The sequence below is a fragment of the Erythranthe guttata genome, chromosome 5, assembly GCF_056151865.1.
Source record: "Erythranthe guttata isolate IM_541 chromosome 5, IM_541, whole genome shotgun sequence".
In the NCBI taxonomy this organism is placed as follows: Eukaryota; Viridiplantae; Streptophyta; class Magnoliopsida; order Lamiales; family Phrymaceae; genus Erythranthe; species Erythranthe guttata.
In genome coordinates this window covers 18,171,491-18,189,346 of record NC_142537.1, presented here as the reverse complement: position 1 = coordinate 18,189,346, position 17,856 = coordinate 18,171,491, and the positions used below count along the sequence as shown (strand labels likewise).

Genomic DNA, 17,856 nt, shown 5'->3' with positions numbered 1-17,856 from the left:
ATTAAAATTAGGAAAACTCGCGAACCACCTCGGGAATTCATAAACCACTAAAATCGACTCGTGAGCCCAACTTTTCACACTCGTGAGTAGACTCGACTCGACTCGTTTACCCCCATAAATTAAATGCGAATAAATAATCAGAAGAAAAAAAAAAGGGGAATATCCATAAAGATTATATATACATATTTTAGGGTGTATTTTTCACTTATTTTCAGCCTCACATTACTCTCCTCTTATCTCCTACATATGTAAATATATTAGTATTTTTTTTTTCAATTTACAGATTCCATTGATAAACATGTGGATAAGAATTTTCAGTATAAAATCATAAAATCAGCTTCCGCTAATTCAGTTGCACATTCGTCTTCACTGCGAAATTCAAACAGGTAACGTTACTCTACTGTTATGTAATTTTTTTCTGTAATTAATTATTGGGGCGATTGTTTATCAGTGTGTTTTTCTTGGTAGATTATATTTCAATTATTGATGCTGGCCTTTTTTTTTTTTTTTTTAATTTAATAATGCTAAAATATATTAATTAGGATATGAGCATGAGCAAAGTGTTCTGAGTTCTATGTTTGGATTATGCTGCTGCTGCTTTTTTTTTTTTTTTTTTTAAATGGTGTTATCATTTGCTATTATAGTGTTTAGAAGATCTAAAGATTAACCTGTGTGAAGATTCTCGATTACTCGATTGAATCGGTTAGATGATTTTTTTCGTGAATTTCTACGAATATTAGCTCGGATTGGAATAAAATTGTGAGTAACCCATCCCACTTATCGGCCTTCAAAGTGAAAACAATATTTGTTAGTAATTTGCTTGCAAATCGTTTTCGGAGGTAGATTGAAAAACATGTTGAAGTTTCACTCCCCGTATATGTATTCTATATGTGAATTGAATTTAGCTAAGCTAAGTTGTGTGCACTTTAACCGTGTGTATATTTAGTTGCATCACCATTTCGTTGTATGTGAGTCTTTGACTAATGTTTTATGTCTTTTTCTATGGCATTAGTCAATCTTGAATGTGGATTCATACTCTCGTATTCTTCTCGGATTTTTTTTTTTTTTTTTTTTTTATGATGTCGTACATATACTTACATACTGTCCACTCTGATTTGCAGATTGTGACTATATAATTTCTATTAACTTTTCAGAGAGAAACTTGCACGCTACTGTAAAGTTTGTACTTTTCTAACGAAAAGGAATTTAAATCGCCTAATTATTAATAGCACACATGGGGTACCTTGAGGAGTTCGATAAAGAGTTGGCCAATTCTGAAATAAACTGCAAAAACCAAGATGATCCTATCCTGGTAACGATTTTTTTTTTTTTTTTTTGGCAAAATTATTCAAGTGTCGATGAATTCTCTCAACTCTCTACCAGATAAACCACATGCTTTCTTGCTGCAGAAAAGGTCTCCCGATGAAAAGATTAATTTTAATCCACCGTCAGAATCTACTCTCTGCACTTTCTGCACGAGCGACGAGAGCTGTAAAATCGTTCGATCAAGAACGAAGCTAATGAACATTCTTGTGGAAAAAGGGAAGCATCAAGAAGCTCAATCGGTTTTCAACGATTTGATTCGACGAGGGCATAAGCCCTCTCTCGTAACATACACGACACTCTTAGCTTCATTGACCGTTCAAAAACGCTTCGAACACACACACTCGATAATCTCTCAAGTCCACAAAAACGGGATGGAGCCCGATTCGGTTTTCTTCAATGCTGTGGTGAATGCATTTTCCGAAGGTGGAGATATGAAAGGAGCGATGAAGATGTTTTCGAAGATGAAAGAATATGGAATGAAGCCCACGATTAGCACTTTCAATACGTTGATTAAAGGATACGGAATTGCAGGAAAACCTGAAGAATCTTTAAAGATAATGGAGATAATGTCGTTGGAAGAGAATATAAAACCCAATCTTAGGACTTATAATGTTCTTGTGAGGGCGTGGTGTAATAAAAAGAACATAAACGAGGCTTGGGGCATTGTGCATAAGATGGTGGCTTCGGATATAAAACCGGATGCTATTACTTACAACACTTTGGTGACTGCTTATGTTCAGAATGGGAAAACGGAAGAGGCTGAAAATGTGATTTTGGAGATGCGGAAAAATAGCGTGCAGCCGAATGAAAGAACGTGTGGGATGATAATTGCTGGATATTGTAAAGAAGGTAGAATAAGGGATGCGTTGCGATTTGCTTACAAGATGAAGGAATTTGGTTTGAGGCCTAATCTTGTTGTGTTCAACTCGTTGATAAAAGGGTTTCTTGATGTTTCGGACAGAAACGGTGTTGATGAGGTAAATTATTTTTCTGTCCTACATTTTGCATATAGTTATATTGTCACACTCGAACAACCTTTTCATGGTGGTTTTATTGGTTAATAGGATCGTTATATCGAACATCCCTAGCTAGATACTTAGTTGCACAAAAAGAAGCGGATAAAATAGGAAGATATTGAAAGTTGTTTGATTTGTCGAGTAGTCTTGTAAATGTTATTAATAATTGGTTCTCGTGTTCTAAATTAACATTATTACTTGGAAAAACTCGATGCACATGCAACGAAATAATATATTATTTTGAGGAAACAAAAGAAAAAAGAAGTGTAGTCACTAATCACTCTGTGTTTTCAAAATGGTGATAGCCATATCTGCATTAGTGATCTCTACATTTATAAACTAAATAGTTATTTTCTTCCATTTATCAGTAATTGATTCCAAATAATAGCAATGCAAATTCCGATGCCTACCTGCATTGAGAAATTCAATATCCCTTTATCTGTAAAAAAAAAAAACAATATAAAATTACACGCACACGTACGCACACACACACAATCACTTACAAAAAGAAAAAAAATAGACTGATGCAACTTTTCGAGTTGATAGGTTCTAACATTGATGGAAGAATCGGGAGTAAAACCAGACGTGATCACGTTCAGCACAATCATGAATGCATGGAGTGCCGCAGGCTACATGATAAAATGTCAAGAGATATTCGACGACATGGTCAAATCCGGAATTAAACCAGACATCCACGCGTACAGCATCCTGGCCAAAGGATACATACGTGTCCAAGAACCAGAAAAGGCCGAAGAAATCTTATCCGCCATGCAAAAAAGATCCGATCTTTACCCTAACGTAGTCATCTTCACCACCGTTATCAGTGGATACTGCAGCATTGGCTCGATGACATCAGCGATGAGGGTTTTCGGGAAAATGATCGAATATGGAATATCCCCAAATTTAAGGACCTTTGAAACCCTAATCGAAGGATATGCCGAAGCTAAGAAGCCATGGAAAGCCGAAGAAATAGTACAGCTCATGGAAGGGTTCGATGTTAGGCCTGAGAAGAGCACGTTTTTGCTGGTTAAGGAAGCTTGGAGAGCTGTTGGGTTGACTCAAGAAACACGAGAAGAGGGTTTGGAGAAATTTTCGTCCTTTTCGAGATTGCAGATACCTAATGTAGTTTTGAGTGAGCAGAAGAGGAATAATAATCGAACGGTGTTGAGAGAAGCTGCCGAGTCATCGTTTGCTTGTCGGTTCGGAGAGCGGGCCCCGGTGGTTAGCCGGAGGAATTTCCGGGGGTGGATATCTTGTCAGGTTGGATCCTTTTGTACAGTCCTCTATTGAAGTTTAAATATTAAAAAAAAAAAAAAAAAAAGAGAGAGAAAAAAGAAAAAAAAAAAAAAAAAAGTAAAGTTGATTTTGTTGTACATATGGAAAAAAGGGGGAAGTGTCAAGTTGTGTAAGTTGATTATGTTACTTATTCCACCACCATGTATTTAATTTCTTTTTTCATGTGCAGCTGCAAAAAGACTTCTGTATGAGATAAAGCTTATATTCCACTCAGTACTTGGTTAAGAATGATGAGCTTGCATAGTAATATCCTGTTTGGCTAAGTTTATTTAACCAGTTGTTATATCTGATAAGTTGTTTTATTTAATCAGCTGATAAGCTGTAATATCTAATAAGTTGTTTTAAGAGCTGATAAGTAATTACGACTTGATGAAATGATGAGCTCCGTAGTTGTTTGACTTGGCCACATTTAATCAAATTATAAATGGTTTATTGCAATTAGTACCTGGTGTTAATATCGAATTATTAAAAGACTACCTCATGGTATTTTATTGGCAAATAACCCCCTATGATTCAATTATTTTTAGCACACAACCCCTAACCAGGGTACTAATTGCTTAAAAAGATTAGATATAAGGTAGTTTTTTAACAATTCGATATAACACAAGGGTACTTACTAATTGCTAAAAAACTACCCTGTCATAACAAGCAACTAAACTCGATTACAATCTGAAAACCATAAATTGATAAATTGTTCGTATAAATTATCCGGAAAAAAAAGGAAGATACATTAACTCAAAACAAAACAAAACGGTCTAACACCTTTTTCTAGAAATAAAAACCTAGTCTTTGCATTAGAGAGAGGCCACAAACGAGCACAACCGCATAGATGCTAAAGTCCATAAACAATGCTCTCAAAATGTTCTGCAAAAGCAAAACCGACTCAACAGATTTCCCCATTTGACCAATCAGAAATTTTCCGATAAACGAAAGAACGCCACTACTCCTCTGTCTATTCTTTATCTCTGCTCCTTGTATTCCCAAAAAAAGACGTGCAACCACAATCGATACATTCGTCAAGAAAAGCAGATAAACTGGTCTGAAAATCAAGATGCTCCTTATACTACTGCAGCCCAGAACAGGGAATTGCATATACGAAAAGATCACTAAAATCGCAACTGCTATATTAGAATACATACGAATTTTCTCCGAAGCTGAAATTGCGTCATTAATTTTACCGCTTGTGAATGAGTTGACACGGTTCTGATCGAGTTGCTGGTTCTGCTCAGTACTTGCCATGGATGATGATATTTGAGATAGTTCTTCGTTGACCCTAAGTGGGGCTCTTGGTGGCAAAGGATCTTTTGTCTCTTCTAAGATATCACGGTGAATAGATTCTCTGCGAGATTCTTGATTTGTTAATGATGAATCGGAGACTAAATCTTTGTGTACAGCAGAATCTGCAAATATCATCAGTAAGAACAAGCAACATCAAGGAAAAGTACTAATCAAAACAAACAGTTCCTATTTTTAATTTCCGGTGCAGAAACAATTGGGATGCATTAGCTAACAATTGCAAATTTGTATGATCAAATCAAACCCTTGTCGTATATAGACGAAGATCTATATTGCCTTCAAATTGCAATTAGTGCTTACAAATCAGGCAAATAATTTAATTACAAGATATATTTACTTCAAATCCAGCAACATCATCAAAAACCAGTACTCAAACACATCCTATCTGAATATAAGCATTCATAAGGGAATATCAGAAATCGGACAAAGCTCGAGTAGAATGCGATTTATAAGCAATTTTACAATAATTTTCTGAATCTAAAAGAACATGTTTTCAATAGCTTAATGCAACCATTGAACACATAAATTTATTACGCTCTTCCAAAATTCAATCCCCTAAAAATAAAAGCAAATAACGAGCTTAAATTTACAGAAAATAAAAACAATTTATATTTGAATACTAAGCTCAAAACTACTACTTAATAGCAGAAATTAAAAAAAAAAAAATAGAACCGTACCTGCGGGTTTTTGACCGGAGAGATTCGCCGGTTTTGGGGATTCGTCGGGCTCGGAGGGCAGTGATTGGATGCGACCGGTGATAAGCGCCAAGCGGTCGGATCCCCGCTCGACGATGCGGCGGCGACGCGCTTCTCTGGTGGCGTTAATGCTCCCTCCGGTTGCTGCGACCGCCGCCATGATTTTCCGGTGACTATTACAGATTAATGGGGATTGATGGACTGATAAATTACTATACTAGATTTTGTTTGGGTTTTGGGAGAGAATTGAGAGGAGAGAAAGAGATGACCTTCGATTTACTTTTTTACTCTATATATACTTTTTATTTTTATTCTTCCCATTTTGTCCTTGCTAATGTTGGTTTGTTGCATTATACCCCAATTTTGTTGTGACATTCTATTGCATCTACTGAATTTCATATCTGATAAAATTATTTAGAAAAAATTAATAAATTTAAGAGTACATTACAGTCACCTTTGAGATGATGTCAAATTATGAAGAAAAATAATCATCATCTTTGAATAATACTACTATCCCGTCGTGTCGTCTATGAATCGTCTTACATGTCGGTCAATTTAACGAAATTTTCATACTCTTGTGAAATATTCTCTAATTTGTGTCCATTTTATGCAAAAAGGCAGTTTCATAATATATACAAGCCAAGAGAGACATTTTCTAATCATCTTGTGTTCAATTGGGGAGCTGGAAGGGGGTAAAATGAGCAATTTTAATAAATGTCGTCTGATTAATTCAATTTTTTCAAGGAATTAATTGAAGCCATCGAAGATACATGCGTTACTATGTGAAATTTGATTTTACACAATCGGGACTCTCCTTTTTAACGAACATAACGAATGATGATCCCAAAGATCCTAGCTTAGCATCCACACATGTACCGATGTTAGAGTCCATCCTTCCGACTTCCCAGCCCGATGAATCCTCTATTCTATTGGTATGCATCTCGAACTGCTGACGAGTTTAGCACATCCACTTCGCCCCGCTCACACTTTCTATAAGTATTTTAATTAGATTAGTTAGACAGGACTTGGGAGTTCTTGTTAGTGGGTTTCTACATTTTACATTGTAAATAGGCTGCTAGGATTTTATGAGAACCAAGCAGAAAAATATTGACTAGAGAAGTAAAGAGAGATAAAACACACTCAACATGGTGGTAAAGAAAGTGAACCCACATTAAAAAATCAGCCAATTTCTCAACCGCATGTTACTTCGACATCCTCTAAATAAGTGTACAGAAGATCGACCCCAGAATGTAGGCGTGAGTTGTGTGGTGACGCAGTGAAGATCAGAAGTTCCATCGGTCTAATTCTTGCTTGGCTTGTTCCATGTCCTTCTGCACTTTTTTCCTCCGGTAAAATATTGGGCAATCTCGACTGATAGTATATATATAAGAAGAGCACTTGTTATTAGAACCAAGCAACCAATCTTTAATAGTAATATATCACAAATACGATCTGATCGTAAATATATGATGATATATCGGACCTGGTGCAAAGCACATCCTGAAGAAGAGAGCCTTGGCACTCCTGGCACTGCGTCCATACTCTACCAAAAAGCTCCTCCAATTCAGCAACTGAAAAAGGGAAACACGTAAATTTGTGCATGGCCACTTGACACAAATTCCAGGGACACACCATGAAGATGTAAGAAGACAGGTTTACATACCATTAGCTATCGACTTGCAATAAAGCTCAGCTTCTCTTCCTTTGCATTGCGAGCATAGAGTGTGATCGGAGTTACTGGCAGAACAGGATTACAAATGGTTAATGTTTATTTTGAGTGCTGAACAAGAGTGTCAGTGTCAACGGACATAAATCAATGCAGCACTTGAATAGAAAATAGTTCATGATGAGTTGAAATAGAACAGATGGAACACTACGGTGCTCTTTTTGTAAATGTAATATCACAACTTTAGTGAAAAAATAACCTAGATAATTATACACTCGACAAACAGTATCTATTGAGCTTGAAATGTTAGAGCTAATAACAATATCAAGACAATTGGCGTATATAAAGCATGAAAAGAAACATATAATATGTTATATTCAATATTGCCCTGAAAGAAACATATGATATGTCACGGGTGCCTGTTTCCCAGTTGCTCGTACTAAATATTGTTAATTAGACTAATGAAGAGTCACATATAATAATATCTTATTATTAATATAGTTGTACCTAATCGGAGTCTTGCATCCAATGCAACTAAGTTGCTTTCCGAAAAGCTTTGCAATGCCAATGTTGCGAGTACAATTGTTTTTTGACATCATGTGACTCCCTTGAAAGAGCTCTTTATTAGCATTCTTCAAGATGGGTTCGAAGATCCTCATCAATGGCTGCAACCATAAATTATCTAATATTAGCTAAGACGTACCGCAAGCTGTAAAACCACAAAAAAATTGCTTCACGGACCTTGCTAATTTGATTTTCGAGGTAGTACTTGTGATCTATAGGATTGTTATTTTCTAAAACGAAGATGGGATCCTCTGATCTTTCATAAGCCTGTTCACCATCCGTATATCAGGCTTTCTACATCGAGCTCTAATGAATTAACAAATAAATACAAATGAGAAGCTTACCTTGGCATTGGTTTCTGCTTTAACAATGACATATGCTACCCGATCCCCGACATTTGGAGCAGTAGCAGCATCTCTCTGTTATTCATAGTGCGTATAGAACAGATGGAATTTTAAATTGCTTGCAAATATAACAAAAGAAGTGAATATTCAATCTTCATTACAATAGAGCATTATTCAGATTCACAGAATTTAAAGTGTTCTCTAACGAACTACGAAGTTGCTTTTATTAGTCATCATGGTATTGAAAAAATTAATCGAACTAATGATACATTTCAAACCTTGCGCATTCGTTCTGCAAGCTCAACATGTGCTGCTTTCACTTTATAGCTGTCCCGTGTTTTTGTCAAAGCCTATTGAAAGGGAATGTCAGTGCAAGAGGGAAGATGTCAAATGGAACTAGCAAACGTGCATGACACATTAAGCGCTTAGAAAGCAGAGGAAAATGTCCAAGTATTGCAGGAGTGTATTATGATACCTTGGTGATTACTAAAAGGGATAAATCCATGCGATTCCTAAGGAGATCTGATATTGTGTTCTTGACATATTGAACTGCAGCAGGAATATCCCTCTCTATCAATATTTTATTGAGGCACTCGGTCACCATGTTTTTTACCAGCAAGCAGTTATCTCTACGAACGGTTTCAATCCCTGGCAAAGGAAAAATAAAACGACTGCGTCAAAGTACATCCTAGACCTCAATCCTATAATTATTCGGAGAAACCAATATCTAGAAAAGGATAGTGATTATTTTGGTTATCGTAACATGAAATAGTTTACTAATTACGTGAATATTTAAATGATTTTTTGGTACCAAAGGTGTGGTGAAATATTTAATTGTTTCGCAAAATTTCAAGACAGAAGTAAACGTGCAGCTTGACTCACCTTTGGTCTCCATCTTATCAAATTTCTGCGGGTTCGTCCAGTAAAGACCAGCATACCTCTTCTTACTAATTAGTAGATATGGATAGTAGACCTTCTCAAACTCCAGTTTTATGGGCTGCCAACGGAAGATGGCCATGGTAATGTGCACAAGAAATAATGAGATTGAGGGAAGAAGAATGCGGCGAGGGGCAAAAGGGGAGAGGGGGGATTTAGAAATATGGAGAAAGTATAAATACATGAACATTAAGTAACAAGATTGACACGGAATACGGAAAAGGGAGCATAATAACTTACATTGATGAAGGTGCTGCTAATATAATCAGCAGCTTCCCTGCCCAATTTCATGGCCGCATCCACTGAGGAAACACCAAACTGCACCATTACTGAATCTGTATCTCCGTATATGACCTGACATAAGAATATAAGTAATTACAAAACTATCATGACCTAAAGGATACATACTACGAGGAAGTAATAAAAAACATACTACGAGGAAATAATAAAAGAATAAAAATTTGATGCACAGAATATAACATTATAGCAAGTGCCTATTTCAATAAAGCATGTTTCATCAAGCAAATAAATGCGTCGTCAAGAGAATAGTTATTGGTAGTATACCTCAGCATTGTGCTCGTAACCTCCGAGCACTGTGAATTTATCTTCCACGAGTCTTTTCGTGTGTTCAATCATTTGTCGACCTTCAAATATGGATTAATCATTAAAATAAATGACATTTGCAGAATCGCATCAAATTTATTTATTGGGTAACAAAGTTCAAGTCATGCAGCCATTTGATTACCATAGCTGGTAACACTTGAAGATATCTCTAAACAAGGTAACTGGCCAACCGTAGCTCCAGTAAACCCATAGACGGAATTTGCAGATATCTGTAAGAACCATGAGAAAACAGATAATCCAACAAGTCAAGTTAGTTAACATCAAGCCAAATACAGTAGTCGGCATACAATCATATAAAATAAAAATACAAAATAAAAAGGATAAAAATGATAATCCTTACCTTCAAAGCAAGTTGCCTACCATCTAACACAGCTCTTTCAAGAGGATCCTTTGCTTCCTAAAATTTGAATTCATACAGGTAAAACACTATTAGAAGTTTTTCTTCAACACAGAGTAACAAATTTATATTTCAATGTAGATTGCATTACTATTTAAGTACGACGAAACTCAAACTTTGGACATTGTGAACAAATCCACCAGATATCGTAGTCCAAACGAAATAATCAATCCCATAAAGAAAACTTTTGACAATCATTGACCAGTCTAATGTACAGTTCCATCTAGACGAACATGATCTTGTGCATTATTAGCTACCAGATACATAAGTGTTCTTTATATTCAGGATAATTTACACCCAAAAAACAATTTAATGGTGAAGTAGTATCAACACTTCAGAACCTTTATTTCAAAGGACTAGAAATTCACAAAAAAAAAAAAAGTATTTATATACTTATAGAAATTAATTTGAGAACCTTCAAATCCGCTTTGGCCCTTCTACGAGCTGCCAAAAGTTCTTCAAGAATTTCTGGTAGTATTCCCTGAAGTGAAACAGTAGTAAGAGAAGGCAAAAAATGGAACTTGTGCATAACTAGACCCCCATCTTTTGCTACACCAAAAAATGATGACAATTGACAATAAACAACCTACATGAATGCTATAAATTTAACCTTTTGTAAATTTGATCTGACAAAAGTTTCACCAGTTGGAGTTTTGTTGACACACTCCGGAAGCAAATTAAGCTTCCGGGCATCTTCGGGATTTACCTACGCAATAATAATGACAAAATAGTAAATAACATCTGGAGTAAACAATACCCGTCTCAAGGGAGATGGCTAATTAGATTTTTCCTTAATTCTTCTGCTTGAAATAAACATAACCTTTCACGCAGAATAGCCAAAGACAAAAAAAATGAAGGACTAACAAGAAAATACTTTTACCAGTGTAGAATAGCACAAGTTATATGCCATCATAATTGATGGATATAAAGATGCAAAATCCAGAGTTGCAATAGGCTTCTCATAGAAACCTGTTCTGGCTTCAAGAACCTGCATATGAGAAAACATTTTATTTCCTGTCCAACAACGTGCTACAGACCATTTACAGGGAATAAATTAATATATATATGTGTGTGCATATACACTACCAACATACAGTTAACAGAAAAGAAACAATGGGTGACTATTTCTTGTACGAAAGATGAACACTTACAGTTGCACCCTCGAAAGTTCCCTGTTCAGATCCAGCTTGTTTCACATTTGGAAGAATTAGATTCTTTTGTTTTGCTTTCCTTAGAAGCTGAGACATCACCTGAAGATAAAGGTAAGAATTAGATATGCAGTTGATAATCTTCCGACCTACTCCTTTTAACTACTCAAGCTGTAAAGCTAAGGAGCAACCTTGATGCTTTGTCCCCTCGAGAGTAGAAATGAGAGCGGAACACCAGTCACACGAGCCATCTCAACATAGTTATAAATGAACATCAACTTGTCCAAAAGGCGTTGTGGTAGGTACGCATCCTACAATAATTTAACAATGAAACCGAGTTTTCCTAGTAAGACTAACATTTCTTATTTAAACATGTTGAAACACAGAATTCCTAAAACGTGGAGATGCTTATACTAGGTTCAATGATGCTCGTACATGATCGATGCTCGGACAAAAAACAATTGTATCTATCAATAAGGTGGTATTGTTTGTCGGACTAATATTCTTCATTGAATCTTTGTTGTTGTGATTGTGAATGAGACATCACATCAGTGCTCGTATAATGCATTTAGTAGTATAATATTAGTGCATGAACCAGTGATAGACCTAATGTCGAAAGCTTGTGGAGTTCCAATGATCTGATGCTCATACAATTGGTAAAACTTGTAAAGGGAGAAATTGCAGGTTGTCCTTAATTTGATAATAGATCTAGCATACCTGGAGAGAAAATACAATTTACATCCCTACAATTCAATCTCAATATTCTTAACTTAAACATGCGTTTTTTGTTTATTTTGAGTGCGAGGAAGAGGACAGTTAATATATTGGAAGGAGGCGTTTTATAGACATGGCATCTAAACCTTTTCTTTGACAGTCTAAGTATAATGAATAAGGGCATTTGCTACAAGGAAGAAAATGGAAATGCAAAAACCAGGAGGAAAATAAAATTACCACAATAGGGAACCGCTCTAAGCATACAAATGCACAGGCTAATTAAATTTTATGTTGTGAACGATAAAATAAAAATGAGACGCATAAGAGGCTACATGTCACAAGAAATATAGTCCAGATATACTTAAGCTGAGGAATATGATTCACCTTCAAACAATAGACAGCAAGACGCTTTCTGGTCTCTGAATTCCCATTGTGAAGGTCGGATATAATTGAATGGTGCACATCCTCTTTCTGAAAATGTATTAAACGGTTTAAATTAGAAACACCAAGTCAGTGTAATAATTAAAAACAAAATCAAGGGGAAATTGAACATTAGGCGACATAGCTAAGTAAAATGATATCATAATTTCAAAGGTATTGTCAAGATTTAGTTTCTGGAAGTGTACAATCCGGGATCCAAACTACTGGAAGATAACAGCAGAATTGTACAACTTAATTAAGAAAGTGCCAAAACATATCCAGTTTGCTACCAATGCTCCAGATTGTTGTCAGTTGCAAATTGGAATTCATGTAAACCATTCGTAGGTTACTTAATTTTATTGAGCAATTTTGCATGCGTCCACCATAAGAATCTACTCAGTTAAACTAAGATCAAAGTCTTCTCTCCTAAAAGCAACATTTGGTAAACCACCGTGTAACATATATTCAAATACATAATTGCAAAACTTACTGTGCATGTCCGTCTCGCTAACTTTCTATTATTGAAATAAAAATAAAAAATTAAATATCCCATTGCTCTAAAGAGGTTTGAGTTTAAAAGTGAATCGCACAAAGAAAACACAATCGCATTTGTATGAAAAATCAATAAATACGCATTAGTATAAAACTATAGCATTGACATAGAGAAGTTATTAAGATTTTTTATATAAAGGAGAGAGATAAAGCAACAACTGCAAAAAGAAATATACAAAGACAAATGCCCACCTGCTCATTAAGAAAGTGTGCAGAAACAGAATTAAGTGAATAAGAACTTAATTTGTAATCCCTCTGAATGGCCTGCATAAACAAGTACCAAAGGTGACAACTTATACAATTATGTACAATAAAATAAGGATTTTTTTGCTGTCACTCTTAAATATGAGTCTCAGATGATTGCAGTTCCGTTTGGCAGGAAAAACCTGTAGCAGGTCAAATTGTACCCTCCCCTCCATTGTAACTTCTTTACTTTCTCTGGTCCCATGCTGTCTGCAGATCCACAGGCTTTAATCCGTCAGTTTACTTAGCAACAAGATATAAACTAAGGAACTCAATAGTCCCCATTTCAAGATATGTAATGCCAATATAGACCACATACACTCGATTGCCTATTCTCGCTAATGGGGAAGCTTTAATGATTTGCAGACTGCTGTAGCTTAATGTTTTTACTTGCACATGCCTTTGCATAACGGTAAATGCTTTTCTAGGGCATTGTACAGCAGGTACAGAGTAATAGATATTTCAAATTTACAACTAAAAGACCGCATTTGCCATCATATAACTTTCTTATACAGCACTATCTTCCTAGAGGATTCAGGTTGTTATTGTGCCATCCTCATACTTGTGTGCTTAGCAGTTCAATTTCACCCACATAAATCAACTTAGTGGTCGTGCACAGAGTTAACTATAATGATGTCTGAAAGTAAGCAAAACAGTTTGGGAAGGAAGGAGAAACTATTTCAGTACCTTGAGGAAAAAGTTGTATCCTTGATGCTGACCCTACTATTTCGAATACGCCCAAGCATTGGAAATTCAGCTATTCCCAGTACATCAGCTCTCTGTTAAGTTTAAAAAAAAAAAAAAAAGCACTATACATAATCAACCGCTTGTTAAACTTACAGAATTTTTTTATTTTTTTTTATCTTGGGTTGGGAACAACATGCCAACATTATTTTCATGTTAATTGGAATGAGGTACTAAAAATTGAAAGGCAAAGTTAAGAGATAATATCTCCACCTCAATAAGGTATGGCATATCGAATTTGCAGATGTTATAGCCAATTATGATGTCTGGGTCCACTTCACGGACTAAGTCCTGAATAAAAATGAAGATGAAATGCAGAACTTTTAGCATATGACTGTGTGTTTTTTTCAATATAGGAGAGAAACATGTTCCATCCAATAAAACAATACCATAAAGTAAAACAATACCATAAGATAAAGAACTTCCAAGAACAGACATCATGTTCTACTAATAGTCTACTGCATAAGACAACACGACTCTTCCCAAGATTTTATTCTCCTTCTATATACATCAATGTATCTACACCTTTAGGCACAATTAGTATGATAATATGGCATCCTAGTTATGAACTTAATAGACCATATAAACTGGTATTGGCATCGGTGTACGTGGTGGTATAAATAAATGCTACCGTGTAATTCTAACGTGCAATTTGGGACTACTCGACAAGGGATGCGTGGAAATTATGTAATAAGAAAACAAGATATACATAAGGGAACGAATGCAAACAAAAAAAAAAAAAAAAAGAGAGAGAGAGAGAGAGAGTACAGCCTACCTACCAGAAGACGAGTATCGTATAATAGGACGAAATAATTTATGCGTACGAAAATAAAATGAAATAAGTGAAATGAAAATAATTAAGACCTAAATTTAAGGTAGACGAGGAATGTAAGACATTAATGGCATTGAGCATATTTAAAATGGAATGTAAAATATCTCAAGAATGGCGTTGGCTACATTTTCTGAATCTGGTAAATCTAATATTATTGGCTAGAGTTATGGCAAGAGCATTACCCTCCAAGTTAATAGAACTTCTTTTTCCGTGTCAAATGACATAACATCAACGTCGGCAATACTTGAGCAAGACTTGAGAGTCATGACATTCCGAACAAATGGCTGGCCTTCTCCCAGTAATGTTACTACATTGGCTATCTAGATAATAACAAAATATATATACATACATGCATACATATCAGAAACAAACGGTACCACCGTGGACTGTTACTTATATAGATTATAGCATGCTAACCTGGATAACGGGATCATGACTGGGATCGGGAAAATGACCTTTCCTCCCAGCACACTCAATGTCAAAACTTAGTATGCGATACGGAGCCATCGTTGAGAATTCCCCTTCAGGAGCATGACTGATCAAGTCCGAAAAACTAAGAGTGTATATAAAGGTAAAACCATTTTAACAAGATCAGATCTAGGAAGAAATACCAACTCATGTGCTAAGAGAACTGTTTACTTTCCATTCATGAGGATACAGGCAATAAAACTCCAACTGACAGTTGGAGAGACTTCTCGATATCTTGTTATATTTTCCACGGGGAACTTCTATCCAGTTACCCCCAACTATGTTGCAATCAATCATGAAACGGAGAGAGAAATTAATATTACTCTCGTACGTCATGAAACTCTTGATGCCCAGTCCATCAATTTGTATTCCTCTGTCAAGTATACCTGTCAGTATTGCATTTAGATAAATGGAAACTAACATAATTTATTACGTAGTAAAGAATCGGAAATATACTATCACCAATTTAAATATCATCTGCTTATTGAATATTTGGTTATCAATTATGAATTACAGGACAATGAGAATATCACCCCAAAAAACAATGATAAATGACAGGCAAATTGTACCTGAATAGCATGAATCATACCACGACAGCTGGCGACCATTGTTGGCAGTGCGACTACGATTTTAAGGAATGGCTGAGAGGTCTCTTGTTGATAATACATGATGCTTCTTTTCTGAACCAGCTCAATACGACGAATACATTTCGGAGCTTTGTAATTATTGTTTGTTTCTTTCATCTTACCCTGTACCAACCCCGGGTGAACAAAAACCAACACAATATAATTATATTAAAGATATTAATTTTCTTGAAGAGGTACACATGGTTACATAACATGGAAATAACTACCTCGAGAATTTGATGGAGACGGAAAATATCATCAGGACCCATTCCTGAAGGGCAGTTGGCATAGAAATATGGCTCAAATCCATGCACAAAACAGCAAACACTATGCCCTGGCCAAGAATAATTTTAGAATTAAAAACATATGGTATCGGCCTTAATCCATATAACGATTTTCTGCAAGTACTAAAGTCTCTAGTAGAACAAAAGCTAACAGTTGTCAGTATAAGATCCTAAAATAGTAGGCGATGCACTTGTGACAAAAAAAATACATTGGGATAGAGAATATGTTATGAGATTCAAATTATTTTACTTTCAAGTTTGGTAATATAAAGACAGTTTCCTCAGTTGTCCAATAAATACTAGATAGAAAGTTCAGCCAAGTGTATCCATGTAGTAGTTGCAGCTTTAGATGGTTGAAACCCAAAATCAGTTTTATTAAAAAAAAAAAAAACTCGGTCCCATTCCACAAAGTTTTACAGACTTGACCAGTAAATCCGGCCGCTAGTCACCGTCGGCGCCATGCAAAAATAGGAAAATAAAGAGCAGAACCAGATAATGGAAAAAGGAATGTAGATATATAGAGCTAACCTTCTTTGGTTACCCCAAAAATCCTTATAATTGCAGCCAGGCCGGAAGAACTTTGCAGAAATTCATTGTGTCCATCCCCAACAACATAATCCATTTCCAACTGCTGAAATACTTCATAACAGAATAGGGATGAAAGCATAATTAAGAGGGGAATTTACAGAATCAAATCCCATTACTTCAGTATGCATATTATACAATAAATTGCTGTGACCTTTTTTCACTAAGACTTACATGTTCGACTTTGTAAGAAGAAAAAAAAATTTGTAAATTATTGCAACACAATCAAAATTTAGAAAAAAATTGAGAAATGTTACCGATGTTCTGAGACTGAGAAAGGTATGAACCGGAAAGGTCTGGACGCTTCCAATTGGCACGCCGGTCGAATATGACACGGCCGTCGTAAAACTCCTCTTCTTCCGTCGGCGGCGCCGGGCGTTTGCGCATGTTGCGTGTTTCCTCTCGCATAGAGGCAAAGGAAAAAATGCTATTCTGAATTCTGAATTCCGAATTCCGCTAGTTATCAATATTCTTCCAATTTAGGTTTAATTAATTATTTAATTATTCAAACCAATTTTATATTTTTTGGTCAAATTATGAAAACCACCATCTTGTTTGGATAATTACAACCACCCCTCAACTTCTCAAATTTAGTCGAATTTTCGAGATTATATGCAATATTATCACTTTTGTACCCGTTTTATCCCATTCAAACTCTACATTTTGAAGCAAGATGATCATAATATGAGTTTTTTGGCTTGTATATATCAGATTGTGGTGCATCGGAAACTGTATGTTTACACAAAACGAGTACAAACTAGAGCACATTCCACAAAATCTAGATGGTTATGTTGAATTTGAACCATAAGGAGGAAGGTGTAAGAAAAAATCATATTGAGGGGGTAGATCTAATTATCCAAACAATAGAGATTTTTTCGTAAATTAACCATACCTCAGGGGGTGTTTGTAATTTACCCTTATTTTTTTTAAGTTATGAAAATTACTTATATTAAATATTTTTTCAAATCTTTTTATATTTCAAAATAAAACAATATTCATAATCCGAATTTTTAATGTAATAATTATTAGAATATACATAATTATTGATTTAAAATAAAATAAAAATATTGTATTTTTAAT

General features: G+C 35.4%; 3 protein-coding genes across 8 annotated transcripts; 1 reads left to right on the top strand and 2 right to left on the bottom strand.

Moving 5' to 3' along the window:
* Window positions 1-62: 62 nt before the first annotated feature.
* Window positions 63-3,866, top strand: LOC105967082 (pentatricopeptide repeat-containing protein At5g25630). Of its 2 annotated transcripts, none has more exons than XM_012991641.2 (4): window positions 63-386; window positions 1,122-1,312; window positions 1,410-2,303; window positions 2,889-3,866. In XM_012991641.2, the coding sequence occupies exons 2-4, from the start codon at window positions 1,235-1,237 to the stop codon at window positions 3,630-3,632; spliced, it is 1,716 nt and encodes a 571-aa protein (XP_012847095.2). In that variant the 5' UTR covers window positions 63-386; window positions 1,122-1,234; the 3' UTR covers window positions 3,633-3,866. The 2 variants fall into 2 exon arrangements, with proteins under 2 accessions (XP_012847095.2, XP_088674279.1); XM_088818153.1 differs by having other exon boundaries at window positions 208-386; window positions 1,415-2,303.
* LOC105967255 (uncharacterized) lies at window positions 3,714-6,016 on the bottom strand. The gene is made up of 2 exons (XM_012991856.2): window positions 5,612-6,016; window positions 3,714-5,038 (listed from the first exon to the last, which is right to left on the bottom strand). Exons 1-2 carry the CDS (start codon window positions 5,787-5,789, stop codon window positions 4,407-4,409), a joined length of 810 nt encoding a protein of 269 aa, XP_012847310.2. The 5' UTR covers window positions 5,790-6,016; the 3' UTR covers window positions 3,714-4,406.
* Window positions 6,017-6,564: 548 nt separating this feature from the next.
* Window positions 6,565-17,230, bottom strand: LOC105967175 (DNA polymerase delta catalytic subunit). Of its 5 annotated transcripts, XR_016031201.1 has the most exons (31): window positions 17,034-17,225; window positions 16,720-16,830; window positions 16,135-16,241; window positions 15,871-16,030; window positions 15,472-15,667; window positions 15,231-15,366; window positions 14,996-15,133; window positions 14,195-14,272; window positions 13,925-14,016; window positions 13,381-13,447; window positions 13,187-13,258; window positions 12,407-12,493; window positions 11,500-11,619; window positions 11,312-11,410; window positions 11,041-11,148; window positions 10,771-10,866; window positions 10,576-10,641; window positions 10,104-10,160; window positions 9,885-9,972; window positions 9,704-9,783; window positions 9,380-9,493; window positions 9,086-9,200; window positions 8,679-8,851; window positions 8,482-8,553; window positions 8,204-8,278; window positions 8,037-8,126; window positions 7,803-7,960; window positions 7,293-7,366; window positions 7,113-7,200; window positions 6,800-7,000; window positions 6,565-6,619 (listed from the first exon to the last, which is right to left on the bottom strand). XR_016031201.1 is itself a non-coding variant. In XM_088818150.1 (30 exons), the coding sequence occupies exons 5-30, from the start codon at window positions 15,615-15,617 to the stop codon at window positions 6,913-6,915; spliced, it is 2,577 nt and encodes an 858-aa protein (XP_088674276.1). In that variant the 5' UTR covers window positions 15,618-15,667; window positions 15,851-16,030; window positions 16,135-16,241; window positions 16,720-16,830; window positions 17,034-17,230; the 3' UTR covers window positions 6,617-6,912. The 5 variants fall into 5 exon arrangements, 4 of the variants coding, with proteins under 4 accessions (XP_088674276.1, XP_012847215.2, XP_088674277.1 ...); XM_088818150.1 differs by having other exon boundaries at window positions 6,617-7,000; window positions 15,851-16,030; window positions 17,034-17,230; XM_012991761.2 differs by having other exon boundaries at window positions 6,617-7,000.
* Window positions 17,231-17,856: the final 626 nt, after the last annotated feature.